The following is a 17,226-nucleotide window of genomic DNA, read 5'->3' as shown; positions in this document are numbered from 1 at the left end:
CTCGTATGGGTGTCGCGGTCGGAAAAGGCGTGTGTAAAGGATGACTCGCGCCACTTCACACGCCGGCCTTTCATCTTTCTAAAAAAAAAAATATCTATATATAATTAAGGAAAAATATGAAGAGAATTGCTCCAAAGTCAAAATGAAAATTGGACTGTTGAATTTGATGAGATCATGGGTTTCAGGAACGTTTTAACCTGAAAATGTAGCTTTCGTCAGATAAATGTTGTGCAGTAAAAAGTAAAATTTTAATATGCGAGTAAATAGATTTGGCTTCATTTCACCAGTGATTTTGTGTGTCAGATTACGCAAATAAACAAAATGAAATAATGTACTACAGTCAGTGGTTCTTTTGGATCAAAAGAGAACTCCAAACACAGCATCATTTTCAGGAGTTTTAATAATTTACTAAAAAAGAGTGTAAAAGTAACAGATCTCTCCCACTAAGGTGGATCTGTTCGATATTCAAAGTGATGACAGATGTAACAATTTTGCAAACTTGCCCGTGTCTGTACATTTGTGTACACTTACTTGGCAATTCAACCCCCCGGCTGTAATTAAATGACTTTTGTACTGTATACTGTATATCAAAAAGCTCAGCAAAAACAAAAAAATACTTTGATATGAGTCACTTTAAAGTAAACCGAACAGCATGAAATGTACAGCTTTAAAAAAAAAAAAAAAAAAAAAAATCCAAAAAACACAGCTGAAAAGTGTATATATACACACATGCTAGAAATCTAACAGAGAGCAGACGGGTGAAGCTGTAGACGGGCCTTTCTATTGGTTCGCTCGACATCATTTAGGAGAGCCAATGAAATAAAGCAACATTCTTAAATATTTAATAACCTCGGTGTTCTGCTGCCTATTTCAAGTTTTTAAGCAGAGGGACACTTTATAAATATAGAGTATACTGTATCTCCTGCATCAATTTGTTTAATTTAAATCCATTAAATGAAAAAGGTAAAATGTTCAGTATCTGTAGAAAGTAAAAATAAAAAGATAAATGTTCATACTGTGACCACTTCTAAAGACATGGTTGAGTCCATCATCCTTATCATTAAGTGCCTGCTTGGAAGAGGTAATATATATATATATATATGTATATTCATATATATATATATTTATATCAAATTCTATGACATGATATAATTTGTATAAATATGGCATCTATACAATTGCATTAAAATTACACTTTTTTATTTCAGATCCCAAAACAATTAAGAGTCAATTGGGAAAAAGGCCTTGTTTAACTTTCTCCTTTTTCCGTTTTAAATATTAAAAATAAGTCTCAATTCTTTGCAAATGTATGTCATAACATCATAAACGACATCGACATCTGGCTTAACAGGTCAAACATTATCCACCGTGTCCATATCTACAACACTTTGGAAGGTGAGGAAAAGCGCCCCTTTCCACTCAAAGCAGAACTTTCACTGACCGACTGCAAGAAGCATAAGAGTGCATTTCTATACAAAAATGTAAAAGCATCTTTGATGTAACAAAGCCATGTGTTTGAGTAGTCATGGAACTTTGCTGGTACAATAGGGAGTTATGTGACCCAACACAGACCCCCCCCCCCCCCCTTTCACAGGTGTGGGTGGAAACAGAATGCTTAATAGCTTCTCCGTAAATGTCCGATGTTTCTTCTTCGAATGCCGTTGAGAAGTGAAGCCCGAGTGGGGCGATGGGGGGGGAAGTATCCGCGATATGTCAATAAAATGGGCATAGTTGGATAGATTTGTTCCATTTGTTCTCCGCCCCCCCCCCCTCAGAAAGTACCAGATGTGAAGGTACAGTCTGTGCTCGGCTCGCAGGGTGTCACGGTTACACGTGTCCCATTAGTGTTCGGAGCGTTCTCTCTTCTTAGTAATTACATTCCAAGCCTGGGAGAGTCTGACTCTCCCGTTGTCTGTATTCAGCCATTAAATCCACGTGAGGCCGCGAAGCGACAGAAGAGCTCTGCTGCTCCCTGGTGCCCAAAAGGAGGAAGCGTTAGGCACAGAGGAAATGAAGGTTCCCATCAGCCCTCTGGAGTCGCCCTTGAAGTCTCACACACACACACACTCTCACACACACACACACACACACACTCAAAGCATGTTCAGGATGGCGTTGTACATCTGGATCAGCACAGCCAAGTGGACGGGCAGGCAGGACTGGCGGTCTTGGGTGGCAGGCGTGCAGGTCAGCCAGGAGAGGGCGTTGTACTGCTCCAATACAAACCTGCGTTTAGTAGAAACCACGTTAGCAACTATTTCTATCCACTCAATACAACTCCTTCTCCTCAATCATAATATATCGCTCAAAAGTTGTTGTTTTTCTATGTATAGTGTTCTATAAAACTTTGAAAGAAAATCAAAGAAAATGAAATGAATGAAGAAATCAACAAAATGGTCACGATATTTACCTGAGCACATCTGAGGTTTTCTTTGAGTCCAAGGGGTGAGGGGACCTCTTGGTCTTGTCGGATGCCAACTCATCCGTCTGCGCTATGGAGATGTGGTGGTGGAGGGAAGCCTGAAGTAAAGAAACAAACGTTAACGCCTTCATGGCCCAACTGTATTGAGCGCCTGTATGCATATTGAAAGTTCAATCGCATAAAGAAAAGCAATTCTGCGCATATTCTTCCACCGCGGTTCTTTTCTCCAAGTACCTTGAGGAAGAGCGGACACTGGCTCTCAGCCTGCGGACAGGAGGCCCAGAACCAGTGAGGAAGTCCGTTTGCTTGAGCAGTGGAGACGTAGTAGCCCAGAGCCAGCGGCTGCTGCTTCAGCTCCTCTGGTGGACTGTCCCTGGACATCAAGCGCTCTCCTTGGTTCTATGTACGCAAGGGAAGGCCACTTGTTAATCACAAACCTTTATTGGGCTCCTTTTGAATCCTGGGTCGTGTTATTGTTCCATCTACAGCGTACAGTCTTTGCACAGGCATGAGTGGGTCGTCCTCATGTCGTCCGCAACATGTTTTTTTTCATGGCAATGCATGAAAACATGACAATAGAACTTAGAATGAATGTTTTGAATGTTGCATCAAAAGAGACCTCGGTAGTTCAGTGATTGCCTGTCGTTTGTTTTCACATATTGCATTCTGGTTATAAAATCCACTACTTGTCGATCATTTGCAGATATCTTTCCCCATTGAGTGAAAAGTCTTGCAAAAGAACAACCGACATGCATGTCTGTACGGAAAAGCTATACACGGCTAACTAATAAGTGGCTTAGCAGTTACTTTAAACTATAACATGTTATAGTACAGCTACACACGGTTCCCACAATACTGAATTAAGACAAATTCCTCTGCATCTTTTATACTTGGAAAAACTATAACTCTAATTTTTGTCAGATAAAAGGACTGCGGTAAATTATCCCCCTTGTCCTCAAAGAACAAAATCAAACCTCAACTTGAGAAATGCACCATACTTCCAATCATTTCTGTAATTAGCAGTTGTACAATGCAGTCCAATTGTATCGCATATGATCTACTCTTTCGTTTCTTTTTACATCGTGTAGGTAATTTGGGGTTGACCAGTTAGATTTAGTCAGTGAGGAGTCTGATCACAGCCTGCATGCCTCCTGCGCTAGGTCAGACCAGTACACAGTAAACACAGCAGACTCACCTTGTTGTGCTGGAAATGCGACCCCATGCCCATCCCGGACGGAGAGCCTGGCGAGGGCACGGGAGACGTGTTGGGGGACGTGTGGAGGTTGCCAGTGATGAGCATCATGTCGTGGCCAATGTCGTTCTCCAGTTCATCAGGAAAGGGCAGACCGAACATGTCATCTGAGGGAGGGGGGGGTGAAAGCAGCGTCAGCACAGCTCCAATTCATTTATACCTTGATAATCAACAATGACGCATCACCAGTTTTTGTCATTCAACAGCAAAACAATTTGAAACAAGGGTGTGATTGTATTAGTCTCCATTAATAGCACTATGACTGTTGCTTTGCGGCTCATTACCATTGTTGTCCTCATTGTCCTCAGTAGGGTAGGAGCTGGGAGCCAGCTGGGTGGTGGCAGAAGTTGGAAAGACGAGGATGTGAGTACAGGAAGCATCCTGAGGCGTGTTCAGCTGCGACGTCTGCAAGTTCAGAGCAGTGCTGCGTCCAAACACGGAGCCCATGGTGACTGCATCTGCACACACAGAGAAACGCGGGAGAGGAGGAGAGGTGTCAGAGGACCTAAAAAAACCCACAAAACGTCAATCTTCTCTTTTTTTTGTGTTGGGGTCTATTGATTGCGATCAATGTACTTGTATATTAACGTGTGGTGTTGCAACAGGCTACTAACCAGGCATGATCACAAAGGAGCCCTGTGGCTCCATGGCTACCAGGCAGGCACTGAGGATGCTGGGGGAGTCAGCGGCCGAGATGCCACACATTCGACACGCTTCCCTCAGCTGGCGCCCTATTGAATGGAGGGAATGCTCCCCGAGGAGTGAGCTCCAGTCTGGGGAAGAGAGAAGGTGGGAGAAACAGATGGAGGGGGGGCGGGAAACAATATTAAAGAGGTTTTAGTGATAGAAAGACCAGAACAAGCAGAACAAGAATATTTGGTGATGCTGCGTTGAGTCTTTGTGCTTCAAGCCGCTGGAAACGTCTCCCAGAGGATCTGAGGGAAGCTAAAAATACTGATGTTGTTCATCAGAAAATAATAACTAATTATTATAAGTTTCTATACATATACTAGTTTTACTTTTTGGGGTTGACCAAAAGTTATTTAGTATACTTTTTCCCTTTCATTTCAACAATTTATAAAGTGATTGAGTTTGTTATGGAATATGTAATACAGAATTTAGAATATGTTTGTGCTTTAGATGTTTCCAAATGAACACACATACACTAATATATATATATATATATTAGTGTATGTGTATATACATATAGAAAGTGTATATATAAAATCGGTACTCATTACATAGTCTAGTTCATCAAAGCCTTTTTCCTACCTTTCAGCTCTCCGTGCCCCAGCCGGCCCAGTCGTCCAATCACAATCCTCCATGGCAGTGAGGTCATCTGGATGATGCCAATACACCATTCCCACAGCTTCTGCAGTCCCATCTTTCTGGCTGAAACCTTGGGACGTCGCGCTCTGAAGTGAAAAAAATATAAATAAATTAAACACATGTAGAGATGAGATTGCTACCCAACCATTACAAAAGAACAAAAAATAAAAAAGCTGTGCAAAGAATCACAGCCATAAACCACTCTCCCTCACCTGTTGGGGACATCAATGTTGATGATACTGGTCTCCAGGAGCTCCCCCTGCTGGTCAGTGCAGGACACAAGGATCCAGCGCTGGTCATGTGATAGGCAGTATCCAACAAAGAGCACATTGTATTTGGGAGGGATCTCTGCCCATATCTCCCCTGGTTCTGGCTGCTTGGAACGGGTGGGCCCAAGGATGAAGGGGGGCGTGTACAGCTGCAGTGGGCTAGGATGCTGAATGACAGGGAAATTCAGATATCAAGAAAGAATAAAGGACCCATACAACCATGTGCAAGCGTATTCCATGACACAAGATGCTCAATCCTTTACGCCCACCTCTGGACTCTTAAGCACGGAGTTAACATTCGACACTGGGCCGAAGCCCGTCAGGGACTTGATGGGGGTTTGCTGGGGCAGGAGCCGTCTGCATTGGGAGTAGCAGGAGAAGGACAGGGAGCGCAGATGTTGCAGGTAGAGATGGCTCTCCCCACTGGCCGGCTGGAGAAGGTATTGGCACGGCACGACCTGAGCATGATGGAGAGAAACTATGACGATCGCAAGAGGGGATTCTCTTTCGATTCTTTCCGGCAAACGTCAGAGGTGTCCTACCTGTAGTACAAGTGCAGGTCTCATCGTCTCGGGCAAAGTCTTCAGCATCTCTGTGTAGCAGCGAAGTAGCCCTAGCAGCCAAATGCTACTGGCCTCCACTTCGTCCCCCTCGTCTTCCTCTCCGCCTTCATTCCTCGCTCCACTTGAGCCAAGAAAAGCATCCACTATGTAAATAACGATAGCCGGCGGGTTGGCGAGGCTGTCCATAGAATCGGCCACGGTGGGGATGCCAATCCTGGACTGCTCTGCGGTGCTAAGGGAGCACGAGGGGAAGTACAGTTAAAACAGGAAGGGGCAATATTTAAAAATGGAGACATTTGCGATTCCGTTGGGTCTTACAGCTCCGGGTTTTCTGCTGGTGTGGTGGCTGGTGGTGTGGCACTGGGTGGGCCTTTGGGGTCACTCATCGCACCGTGGGTCGTCTCCCCCGTCTGGCTCGAGGTCGCCGCAGTCGGGGTCGAAGCGGTTCCCGCGCTGACCGCCCCTGCAGCCGGTCCACCGTCAGGGCCCCAAGCGTGAGGCTGCCCAGAGGAGGCAGGCGGGGCTGAGGATGCCGGGTGTGAGGGAGGCAACAGGAGGCTGCCGTCCAATGAAAGCGCTGACAGCTGGGGACCTGCGCGAAGGAAAAATCAAATCACCTGATCTCAAAAAAGTGTCTGGGGGACATTTTTCATTTAATTTGAATTTGTCCGTTTTCAATAGTCTCACCGAGCTGCTGGTTGCACGCATACGCGTAGAGCTTGAGCTTGCCGAGGTTGTCGCTGTGCTGCTGTCCTGCCCACGGTCCAGTCACCCACTGGTCCACACCCAGCGCCTCCAGCTTCTCCGCTTCCACTTCTTCTCCCACGCGCACCAGGCCGTCCCTGGACACCTTGGCCAGAGGGCGGTGCTTCCCGAGGCGGCACATCTGGAAAAGAGAGTCGAGGCGCCCCTTTTTTTGTGAATTCCTTCATCAGAGAACCGTACGTCTCGTTTTACCACAACGGCTCAGACGTCTCTTACCTCGTAGACGGCGCTGAGCTCCTGGAAGAAGGCGCGGGCCGCGGCCAGCAGAGAGGGGCTACTGGGGCACAGGACGACGTACGCCACATCCCGCGGCCCCCCGTAAGGCTCGAGTAGCAGCTTCTCCCAGAAAGGCAACGCCAGAGGGGACAACGCCAAGAAGTCCGTGTCGTAGCCCAGTAACACTGTCGGGATGGGCAAGGGCTCCGGTGACTCTTCCGAACCTTGGGCGAATGGAAAAAGGAAAAAGTTTCGTTCGTTGCAGTCTAATTAGGACTTTCCTGTTCATTCCAGACCATCACTTAAGAGCTCAACAGTCTTACGGGTGACCCCAGATGACTCACCGTAGGAGCCTCTCCCGGCCATCTTATGGAACTGCTGCCAGGTGAGCGGACCCTGAACGTGCTGGATGTTTTCCCAGGTCCGTCCTGTTCTCTTCTTCTGGATCGCATCCTGCAAGAAAGGCTGCAGAGACAGCAGCACCCGAACCATGTCCTGCGACGACAGCATGTTCATGTCCACCACTGTGGAGATTGGCAGAGACGCAGACAAAAAGAAGGATGTTAAGATTAGGGTTAGGGGTTCCATCGATGCAGCTGGACACTGAGGATCTGTGAAGTAAGGCTTTATCTAAAAGGAGTTGAGCACACACTGCACTCCTGCATTAAAAGCATTTAAAAATGCATACTCCTTAAACCCTTTCTTACCATTTGTATGAGGCCAGGAGTGAAGGGCTGTACTTCTGACAACAGCCGGATCTACTTTGCCTCCCGTGGAGTTGTCCACATACTGTAACCCCTGCTCCAAGGCGTTGTAACAGTCCACGCAGGCGTCGCTCCCGTCGGCCCACTGCTTCTCGGACACCCAGCTTTGGAGCAGCGCTCCCTTGCGTCCGTGGCACGAGCAGCTGAGGGGCAGATGCAGTGACGCCAAGGAGGAAATGGGCTGGGAGCAGTGCTCCTGCAGCAGGATCATGACCAAAGGCGAGGCGGGGGCCGCGTCCTGCGCGCGCTTGGCCCTCGTGTCCCCCATGCTGGGGTCCCGCCTGCAGAGGGCCAGCCTCCGCTCGGCCGCCCGGCCGACCTCAGAAGTCCGGCCATAAATGTCCAGCTCGTCCTCCAGGAAGAGGCCCGTGCCGTGGGCCAGCCGCCTGTTCACGATGGCACTGAAGCCGCACATACAGCGGTACTGATCTTCGCCAGTGGAATCGGGGATGTACACCCCAACGTCTGCTCCTTTGACATTCATATTGCAGGCACAGATGCAGCAGCTGTCAAAGTTGCGATCCTTGAAGACGTTGAGGACGGAGTCCGAGAGCAGGAGGATGGCGTACAGGCTGTGAGCCTCGGGCAGGGAGGGTCCCGGCCGAGCCAGAGGGTCCACGGAGCTGAGAGGCAGGCTGGTGGAGGGCGTGGAGGCCGGCGAGCTGATCTCAGTGCCGTCCTGCTTCACCGAGCCCTGCCCGGAGCTCGCGGCGTTCACGCCCCGCGGCGTGCGGGGGGTCCGCGGGGTGGGCACGGAGAAGCGGGGCGTGGCCGGAGACGGCAGGATGCCCGCGTTGGTGCTCACAGAGGCAGTGGTAGTGCTCATCTGGCCGTACTCCTGGTCCGTGAGGGTGGTGACACTTGGCACGTTCCTGGAAAACAACAATGGCAGAATTGACTTTCATGCACATGGAGGAGCTTTTATTCATATAAGCTTGTCATACAGTGGCTCACTACTTACGTGTATCCATCCCTGTTGAAAGTGGCATTATGGGAATGCATGAGCGGGAAATGCTCCATCTTGGGCATGAGGGCCCAGGATGGACGATAGTAGCATTGCTCGGTAATCTTGAGTGGCGGTAGACTGTGGCTGGGTAAGCAGGAGAGCGGAGCAAACATGGAGGAGCCAATTTGTGGCTGAAAAGAGAAGATATGAGTGGAAAAAGAAAATGAATCAATTAACAACATAGAGGAAAAAGTAAAAAAGGCATACAGGGGGAGTCTGTTATGTGGTTACTGTCAACACTTGCAATATCATAATACTGGCTGCAGTCAGTAAAGATTATTATCTATCAGTGTCAGTGAAAGAACTCCAATACGATGTGTGAGACGGATCAGCTGATCAGGAGCCGACAGCCAGGCAACAAGTCCTTATACTGACTTTCCCTCGATAAAGATCAAGAGAGTTCGAGTTCGAGAGTTTTAAATGGATAAAAGTAATTAATGGAAGGAATTAACCAGCCCAAGTCCTTATTCTCATACTAAAAGGGTCATTTTGTCAGTTCACACTTGACGATGTCGGTACATGGGCACTTAATTGGGGATCAATCGCCGCTCTCCTCACCTTGAGATCCTCCAGCCCGGGGCTGGCCATGCCCTCGTCAATCTCCATCCGGTATTCGGTGAACTGGGAGGAGGCCAAAGGCAGCAGGTGGTCTGCCGCTCCGCTGTGCACGGGGGGCTCTTGGCTCGGCGTGTCACGGTACGTGGTGGCGGGAGAGAAGGCTGGGTGCTGCTCCAAGGAAGGTGGCGTGGGAAACATCCTCTGGAGGTCTGCTACTGCTGAAGGGAGAGAGATGTGGATGAAGAGATACAGGGGAAGGAGGAAGAGGAGGAAAGTTTACAAAAAGGTCTGATTGGACAAAACTGAAATGTATGTTCAGTAAATACTCGTTGAAGTGACTCACTCGATGGATACGGTACAGCGACTCTCCCTTCTTTGCCCAGAGGACGATCTTCTGTGGATGCTGGTAGCTTGCTTGAGTGCTGGTTGGGGTAAACAGTCTACAAATTATGACACATAATATTGAAGGATCAGCTTTAATTGATCATTCTTTGCGGAAATAAAGCGGTTGGTGAGTCAGGCAAAGTACATAGGTGTCAGAATATAGTTCATCGACCATGACGGCTCACCCCCAGTTCTTCTTCATCTTCATCAAATATGTTGTCTAGATCTGAGATGTTGACCACCAGATCTTTTTCTCTGGTCAGAGAAGGGTTGGCCTTGGCGGCTCCATCGGCATCCTGACCTGATTCTTCTAAAACAACACGAGAACAACTTAATAATGGCTCAACAATAATTTGCGGGCTTTAACATCGATAGCTATCAGTATGATGCAGAAGATGGGTATGACGTTGATCTTTGGCCCACCCGATTTCGGAGCCGAGTTAAAAATCGACATTGCATCGTTCCCGTCAGGCAGTGCTCCGTTGCTGGTGATTTCTTCTCCCTGATGAAGACAGAAATTCGAATATTTTCCGGTTTATTCCGGCCGTAGATCTGTGTTTTGTGTTTTTAAATGAGTTTTAAAAGACATTTTAAAACCATGACCTACCTTGGCCTTCTTGCTGTGTTCTCGCCCCTGACCCTTTAACCGCTTTGAAGAGGAGAACGTGTACTCGATGTCTCCCTCCTTAAAGTCGTAGGGGTCCTCCCCGGGCTCCCGCAGCGCCTCCACACCCGGCTGCTGGAACAGGCCCAAAGTGTGGATGTGGTCCCTCACCCTCTCCTCTGAGATTTTAAATCTCTTGTGAGTCTGTGTATACAGTCTGGAGGAGACAAAAGAGACCAATGAAAACCAAGTAACGTGTTGGTTCGGCCTTTTACCTTCACACTGGTGGAGTTTCTCTCCCCTACCTCTTCAGCAGCGCTCCTTCGGCCGCTGTCTCCGTCTTCACCTCCTCTAGCGCGTCAGCGGGGAGTTCACAGGGCCTGCAGTCAGTCTCATCCGTCCTGGGTGTCCTGAAGCCTCTCCACCAGCTGGCCCCGTTCTCCCTCTGCCTCAGCAGAGCTGTATACACGGCGGTTTCGCTGGCGAAAGCCCCCTCCGGACAGAGGGGGATGTCCACGGGCCCATCCAGGACCTCCGGGTCCTGCACCCGGGGGTGCGGGCTGAGCGTGGGCGGGAGTGGAGACATTGGCGAATGCAGATGGGACTCGGGGGCTTTCCTGCCATTGGAGAGGAGCTTGGGATACTTGCAGCTGGGCAGAGCGGAAGGAGGCTCCAAGGACGGCTCCAGGGCGAGCTGAGGCCCCCCTGCTGGGTCCTGTTCCAGAGGGGTCTCACGGGGGACCGATAGACGGTGGTGGAAGGAGATCACGGCGGGCCTCTTGGACTGTTTGTCAGCCTTCTCCGTCTTGTCGCTGGTCTTGTGTTTGGGCAGGGAGGGGGGGTACAACGACACGCCGGAGGACTGTGTGGGATTGGCACTCGTCTGGGGGTTGGCAGTGGCAGTCAGGTTCAACTTCTGCTGCTTTAACCTGCAACAAAGTCACGGTGGATGTTTGGAAATGAATAAAAAAACTACTTTGAGCTAATGATTAGCGAGATGTAGCAGTATCCCCTGCTGTGTTTTTTTTGGTGCCGTGTAGAATTGTTCTGGTTGTATTAAAGTTTGTCATGTGAGCGGATTCCTCATTCTTGCAGTAAATATAACTGTGGTGTTTCTCCGTGGTACCTGGAGCAGCTGCAGGACACTCTGGCTTCCAGATCGCTGAAGTCCCAGGCGGTTACTCCACTGGGCGCGTCCTTGTTAAGCGATACGCCAGTTGGAGAGTTCAATCTGGAGGGAACAAAAAAAAAAAATCGACTGCATCACCGCCCTTCCACCACGACCACACGCCAACAAAGGGAACGAACACCGCGATGGTGGGACTTACGCATGCGGAGGCTGGTTGAGATAGCATTCCCTCCAGGCTTGGTGGACTACCTGAGAGGTTAGCTTTTTCCCAGAATGCTTTGGGCTGACGCTGGCAACCCCCATGCCGCTGTCTGGCGTGGGGACGCTGGAGATGGACGTCACGAAGCCGCTGTCCGCTGAAACGGGAAAAAGGGTGCAACAGATGTTGTGATGCAGGACTGTGCAGGTTTCTGAACAAAGATGCGTGTGTGTGTGTGTGCGCGTGCGTGCGTGCGTGCGTGTGTACGCGCGCTCTACCTGAGCAGGGCTGCTGCGGCGACGCCGGCGGTGTGAGTGGCACGCTGCAGTGGTTCAGCTCCCTGCTGAGGCCCTGAGTTGCAGGAACAGGTGGAGACTGCTCCAGCGGCAGGTCGCCCTGGGCTATCAGCACTAAGGCAGCTGGGTACGTCATCCTTACTCCACCTACGCAGACGCAAAGGAGAAGGCCATCGATCAGTGGAGTCAATCTTCTTTTTTAAGCATTTCTATTTTACCTCAAGTACCGTGGCGAACCGATCATATGTTAATCATTTGCAGAAGAATCTTTGTACCAAATGCAATCCATTGATGTAATCGCACACAGTCATATTAAACACTTTCCGTACCCACGATGACCTCCACCGCCGCGTGACAGTTGCGATCATAGGTCTGGCCCCCCTCTCCCTTGTCCTTTGCTCCACTTCCCTCTTTGAGCGGAAGGACCACCGGGTAGAAGTAACTCCACTCCTCCATCAGCTTGCGCGTCGCCGGGTCGCTCATCTTGAATGCCTGACCCGTGAGAGTGCCGCTCAGGCCGTACGGACTCAGGATAACTGCGGGGTGGGTGGAGCAGATGACCAATTTGTTTTAACTCATCGACTGCCGTGCGAAACCCCCCAAAAAAAAAAAAAAACGCAGAGAGGGCCAAGTGCTTCAGAATGCCGTGTAACAAAGTCACGAGGAAAGGCGGCGTTACCTTGTATCGGCGTGATGGAGGCCTGTGCGAGGCGGACGTGGTGCTCTGTGACGTGGTACGCAGGCTGGTGCTGGGCGATCTCCACACTCGTGCACACGTTGCTCTCCCCGTGGAGGAAGAAGGAGAAGGAACACGACAGGTGTTCACTGGAGACACAAGACAGACCTCATGGAAAAAGCGCCACATGGAAAAAAGCGCGGCTTCTGTGTGACGAGTTGAAAGCGACAGCGTGAAAAATGGTCACAAAGCGGCAACACGAGTTTGCCCTGTGAAACTGAATCTCGTCGCCTCTTTACGTTTCCCTTCACAACGGTTGACCCGAATTGAATTTACATTTTAAATGTAATCACAAATCACATTTAATCGCGTTAAATCTACACGTATTACAGCACAAAAAACGTACAACACGGATGCGCTGATCTTTTGCCCAGCAGCATGACAGATGATGAGCGCTTTGATCCAAACAGCAATTTAGGGAACAAACACTGAGGACGCGTCTTCGCAAACGCCTTCGCTCAGCTCCACCCGCGTTGATCAAACTCAGCATTCCCGCCTTATTGCGGGCATAAATCCTCATTTGCTTGCGAGTGATTGTGGCGACGACACGTTTACGTATGCCCAGCTCTCTTTATTACACAGCCCAGGCGCACGCAGTTCATCGTGCATCGCTCATTTTTTTTTTTTTTTTAATCACTGAGGAGGAATTGCTGGGGCCTTATTGCAATCTACACAGCAGTGGGCGGGCCGGACATCGTTAACAACCACCAGGGCCTCACTGACGTACATCTTCAATCTTAGAAAACCCCTTCCCGCCTTGGTTTGTACATATATATATATATATCAGCCTGGCAATAAAGTCGGCGGATGCCGTAATCTCCGCGTGATTACCCTTCCTGCCTATGCAATATCGTTCGGCCGGAAGGGAGCTGGACCGCCGTTTGACTGTGAAACTGGCCATTTTATTGATTTTTGTCAACCGTCACGGCTCACTCACAGGCAGGACTAAACACAGCGTGGAGGGAGCCAAGTATCTTATGATGTTGGCCCGCCGCAGCCTCCAGATGGCGCCGAGTGTACCCGAAGAGAGGACAGGCCGCCAATTCCTCCGCTTCATAAACATTCCAGATGTTTAAGATTTTTTTTAAAAAGAGACCCTCATAACAGGTGGTTTGACCACTGCTACGCCATCACAGGAGGGGAGGAGCTGAAGTGCATTCAGCGCCACACACAAGGACACACAAGTCGCCTCCGCCCACAACAGCTCGATCCACGTCTGCACAGCGCACCAGTGGAGACGCTGCAACCTCGTCCTTGGTGCCTCGTCACACATACGAAGAGCTACACGTAGCAGCAAGGGGAAGCTCAGGGGAACAGCTGCAAGTCCGGCGCAGCAGCAGAGTGGTCAAGGGACACGCCCCAACGCAACAGTCGCAACTTACATTCGGAATACGGAATGAGTCCAATTATCTTTTGAGTAAACAGTAATTTGTCATGAAGTAATTTACTTATACGGGCAAAACCAGCTGAAGGCCCTTGAAATAAATGAGTTAGGGAGTGTTTTTTTTCTTCCTGTGATTGGTTGATTGATCAATAGGTTTGCATGTATTTCACAGTGTTACACACAGGATTAAATAAGGCTGTGAAATGAAGCATCCATTAGAATTTATTTCCACTCTTGTGATGATAGTTCTGTTGATGCAGTTATTATATATTTTTACGACATGTTTGTGCAACGACCGGGACTGATGGGAGTACAAAAACACGATTCCCTCAAGGCCCCTTGTAAAAAAAATGACAAATCCTGCTGTTGTTTCTTTGAATTGTTGTCTATTTAGCTGTCACAATATCAAAAGATCCAGAATAATTAATGGATGAATACTTTTGTCAGCAGGATTTTTTTTTGTCTTCATTAACTAATATCAGATTACTATGAAGAGGTATTGCAGCTGCAATAAAGTGCAATAAAATGTGACTCAGTGAAAAGCAGAAGCACTAAAAGAGCATCAAACTGCAGGCCGACGCAGCTGCTCGACTGATCCTTTCACAAAGGGCATTTTTGTGCACAGTAAGCGAGTGCGAGTGTGTGGACAGGCTGGGCTTCTTGCATCCTTGGGGGACATTTGTGCACTCACCAAGAGTGCGTGTGGCTTTTTTTTTTTTTTTTTTTTGTACATGTGTGTGAGTACAGTGGACAGCGATGTGCGGCAGCTGTGTGTGTGCGCCGAGCTGCATGAGTACAGGTATTAATAAATGAAGAGGAGCGATGGTTAAGGCTCGCCTCAGGGCTGACAGTGTACTGGAGAGATGTAGAGAGAGGAGACAGAGAGGGAGATAGGGAGGAGGTGGTGTGTGTTGGGGCATTGGGAAAAAAAAGATGTGAGGAGGAGGAGGAGGAGGAGGAGGAGGAGCTGGGCAGAAGGAAAGACAGCAATTGAAGAAGATGGAGACAGAGTGAGCATTAGAGGTAAAGCAATTAGGTAAAATGCATCAGGAGATGAAAAGTGGAAAATAGAAGCATAGAGAGGATATTAGGGAGACACGGAAGAAAAAAATACAGTGCAAGATGAGCGTGGAGAGCGAGAGAAAGAGGAGCAGGTGAATAATTCAGTGCCACGCACTACAATTGCTGCACACATATCGATGAGATCAGTTTTGATGGGTGGCTACTGAGCCCAATTTTATGGTGAAATCAATCAGGGAATGGAGATCTGGGAACACACACACACACACTCAGAAATGTAAGTTTGTTTGGCTTTATGTGTGCAGTAAGTGTCGGAGATTGTAAACCAACTGCAAAAAAATCTATACATAATATCTAATGTGTGCGAATACGTCTATATGGGATGCATGTAGACTGCAGACATAATAATGTGCATCACGGTCCTGTTTAAATGCCCCTGAAACAAAGGACGTGAAGCAGCTGCGTCTTTGCGCCTCATCGCGCGGCGCCTTCAGCCACCAGGGGAGCCCGCTCATGTACCGCATGCATCATGGACTTCACACACGTGTCGCGTGTTCAATCACACGCACACAAAGTAGGAGCGGTTCTCTCCGGGTTGTGGGGACTCCCTGGCGCTTAACCCGGTGGGAGCGTGAATAAATAAATAAATAAAACAAGATGATATTAGGGTTAGAATGCTATAGACGGCTGAAAAGAAAAAAGGTGCACAAAAACACTTCCCCCCCCCCCCCCCCCCCAAATGTTCTCTTCATCTAAAGCCTGTGATGTGATAACTTTGTTTACACATCATTAACCGTCAGACACACGAAGCAGGCATGACGGCATTTTGTTAAGACTCACAAATCTGGGGGATTAATCTCCCCTAATCTGCACCGTAAATGCTCCGTCTGACGCCAAAGGAAGCACCGTTCCTAAGAGTCATCTTCATCCCTCCGGCTGCGCAACTCTTCCCGCGCGTCTCCGAGCGAACTCGGACTCTGTCACCGCGGCGCTCTCCCCGACTCGCAGGTGGGTTGGCGTGTGTTCGCGCGCGCGCGCCCCCCCCGTGACACGACGCCAGTATTAAAAACACACGAGCGCAAAGGGGGGCTGCAGCCGGCCGGATGTATTATTCAGCGGCTCCCGGTGGGTGGTTTTAGCCAGGGGTTGCTATCTCAATGGCTTTGCTCAAACACCGCCTCAACTATGTATTCATGGATTCACAATGAAAAGGCGCTCAAGGAGAAACCGTGCACATACGCATCGCCCTCTCTGTGGCCACAGAGAAAAAGGATCAGCCTTTCGTAATCAAAATTAGATTTTTGTGAAACGCAAAATACTGGCTTTTACCGTCATGTCTGCGGTCCTAATTAAAACGAGAGGGAAAGGATCTGTCGGAAGGCTGTTGCTGTGATGTATCACCATCCTCTCTATTGATCTAGGAGGGTATTTTCCTCTTCCCTTTCTCTCCCCCCCAGTGGTTTTACCTGGTATTATTAGAAATAAGGTGGCTAGCCCCTCACACGTCCTCAACCCCAGAAACAAGGTTTCAAAAGGAGAAAACACTGCATTTCAATGATCCCAATATTCAACATAAGACATGACGGGATGTCCCCCTTTGAACTTTCATCATTAAAGCAGAAATAAATGATGATAAAAAAACACTGAACTAAACCTGCATAGAACCGTAAGGTTAAGTGTATTTTTGTTTGCTTCTATGTGAATGTCCAAAATATTTATCCCATTACGAGTGAAAGAGCAACAATTAACTATCACACAGCCCAAATTCAGGGAAACCTTAAAAGCCTTCAATTTGAATGATGTTTGAAACTATTACTAATGCACTAACGTTGCATGGCACATAATATCTTCTGCAGAAGCACATGACTTTTGTTTCACTCACAAGACGCAACTTGGAGTTGAGGTGTTTTTAAAGCCCCTAAAAAGCACCTTTAGACCAAACTTGCCAATTACATATTTATTCATCTTTGTTGTCTTCGGTCCGTTTATGATTCAATTTGATCAAATTTCTCTTCATATTGGGAAAGACTTTGTACAAACCCCCTGGCTCCCTTCCTCCCGAGCATATATCTATTCTCCATGCTATTTTAATTGTGCAAATTAATAAAATTAAACACGCTTGGCATCGGGTTAATTATCTCACAGGACTAATAAGAGATGCATGCCCAGTAGAGTGTAAAATGGTGGTATGAGAGAAACATGTTTTTGATATAGATTTCTGTTGTTGTTTATATTTCTGGAGATTCTATGACCTTGTGATGTGAGCCAACAGCAAATCTTTGTTGCCTAGGAGATGGCTAATATTTCAATGTCATTTCTCCCTGGGGAGG

General features: G+C 48.4%; 1 protein-coding gene across 5 annotated transcripts in view; it reads right to left on the bottom strand.

The window, feature by feature from the left end:
* Positions 1–382: 382 nt before the first annotated feature.
* LOC119226348 (mediator of RNA polymerase II transcription subunit 13-like) overlaps positions 383–17,226 on the bottom strand; it is a 55,503-nt gene continuing 38,659 nt past the window's right edge. For 2 of the 5 annotated variants that reach the window (XM_037484236.2, XM_037484235.2), the window contains exons 6-32: positions 12,436–12,581; positions 12,086–12,292; positions 11,739–11,903; positions 11,461–11,617; positions 11,259–11,363; positions 10,438–11,061; positions 10,136–10,349; positions 9,952–10,030; positions 9,714–9,838; positions 9,488–9,584; positions 9,145–9,362; positions 8,542–8,717; positions 7,524–8,452; positions 7,161–7,340; positions 6,817–7,040; positions 6,523–6,721; positions 6,154–6,427; positions 5,815–6,067; positions 5,542–5,730; positions 5,216–5,439; positions 4,947–5,089; positions 4,289–4,447; positions 3,959–4,132; positions 3,618–3,781; positions 2,657–2,821; positions 2,411–2,520; positions 383–2,226 (exon numbers count right to left, since the gene is read on the bottom strand). In XM_037484236.2, the coding sequence (XP_037340133.2) occupies positions 2,094–2,226; positions 2,411–2,520; positions 2,657–2,821; positions 3,618–3,781; positions 3,959–4,132; positions 4,289–4,447; positions 4,947–5,089; positions 5,216–5,439; positions 5,542–5,730; positions 5,815–6,067; positions 6,154–6,427; positions 6,523–6,721; positions 6,817–7,040; positions 7,161–7,340; positions 7,524–8,452; positions 8,542–8,717; positions 9,145–9,362; positions 9,488–9,584; positions 9,714–9,838; positions 9,952–10,030; positions 10,136–10,349; positions 10,438–11,061; positions 11,259–11,363; positions 11,461–11,617; positions 11,739–11,903; positions 12,086–12,292; positions 12,436–12,581 (5,833 nt within the window). In that variant the 3' untranslated portion in view covers positions 383–2,093. The remainder of the gene's footprint in view (positions 2,227–2,410; positions 2,521–2,656; positions 2,822–3,617; positions 3,782–3,958; positions 4,133–4,288; positions 4,448–4,946; positions 5,090–5,215; positions 5,440–5,541; positions 5,731–5,814; positions 6,068–6,153; positions 6,428–6,522; positions 6,722–6,816; positions 7,041–7,160; positions 7,341–7,523; positions 8,453–8,541; positions 8,718–9,144; positions 9,363–9,487; positions 9,585–9,713; positions 9,839–9,951; positions 10,031–10,135; positions 10,350–10,437; positions 11,062–11,258; positions 11,364–11,460; positions 11,618–11,738; positions 11,904–12,085; positions 12,293–12,435; positions 12,582–17,226) is intronic. The other 3 variants (XM_037484238.2, XM_037484239.2, XM_037484237.2) reach the window with 3 other exon arrangements.

This window comes from Pungitius pungitius, chromosome 18 (assembly GCF_949316345.1).
Source record: "Pungitius pungitius chromosome 18, fPunPun2.1, whole genome shotgun sequence".
In the NCBI taxonomy this organism is placed as follows: Eukaryota; Metazoa; Chordata; class Actinopteri; order Perciformes; family Gasterosteidae; genus Pungitius; species Pungitius pungitius.
Note: the sequence above shows the minus strand (reverse complement) of the source record. Positions and strands in the feature narration are given on the sequence as shown.